Here is a 759-nt window from a genome sequence, read left to right on the forward strand (position 1 = left end):
CACCCTTAAGGTATTAGGAAATACTATAGGTTATACTATACTATAGTATATACATACTATACTAGGTTTTCTTACAATGTAACAGGTGTGATTTTTTTCTGTGTCACCTCTGATTTTTTAAATTTTTTTTTCTTATGCAGAGGTCTTACAGATAGCTCTTCTGTAGGGTTTTTCTATCAAGGATTTCATATAGCTGTATGTACTTGGAGAAGCTGTTATTTAGGAGATCTATTTATTGTGAGGTTAAATTTGTACAAAACAGTGTGAGCAGTCCTGTTAAGTAAGGGTGACACTTTTTTTTTCTGCTTTTAATTGAGTAACTAGATTGGGGTCTGTGGAACTGAAGAGATTTATTTTTTTTCTTGCTATAATAGAATAGTATTTTAAAATGAATGTTTAGAGTTCATAATATTAACTGTTGCTTTAATTTTAGGTAAACATTACCAAATGAGGAGAAAAGGAAGATGTCATCGAGTATCGGCAGCAAGGCATTCTTCTTCCCCATGCAGTATTAAGCACTCCCCGACAAGAGAAACCTTGACATACGCTCAAGCTCAAAGAATGGTTGAAATAGAAATTGAAGGTCGCCTGCATAGGATCAGTATCTTTGATCCTTTAGAAATTATATTAGAAGATGATCTTACAGCCCAGGAAATGAGTGAATGCAACAGCAATAAAGAAAATAGTGAAAGACCACCAGTTTGTCTAAGAAGCAAAAGGCATAAAAACAACAAAGTGAAAAAGAAAAATGAAGCTCTT

General features: G+C 33.3%; 1 protein-coding gene across 1 annotated transcript in view; it reads left to right on the forward strand.

Moving 5' to 3' along the window:
- Positions 1-428: 428 nt before the first annotated feature.
- Positions 429-759, forward strand: part of BRD1 (bromodomain containing 1) — a 55,486-nt gene continuing 55,155 nt past the window's right edge. Inside the window, 1 exon segment of the mRNA XM_029083521.1 lies at positions 429-759. Coding sequence (XP_028939354.1) covers positions 448-759 — 312 coding nt within the window. The 5' untranslated portion in view covers positions 429-447.

This window comes from Antrostomus carolinensis, unplaced genomic scaffold, assembly GCF_000700745.2.
Source record: "Antrostomus carolinensis isolate BGI_N321 unplaced genomic scaffold, ASM70074v2 scaffold4662, whole genome shotgun sequence".
Lineage (NCBI taxonomy): Eukaryota > Metazoa > Chordata > Aves > Caprimulgiformes > Caprimulgidae > Antrostomus > Antrostomus carolinensis.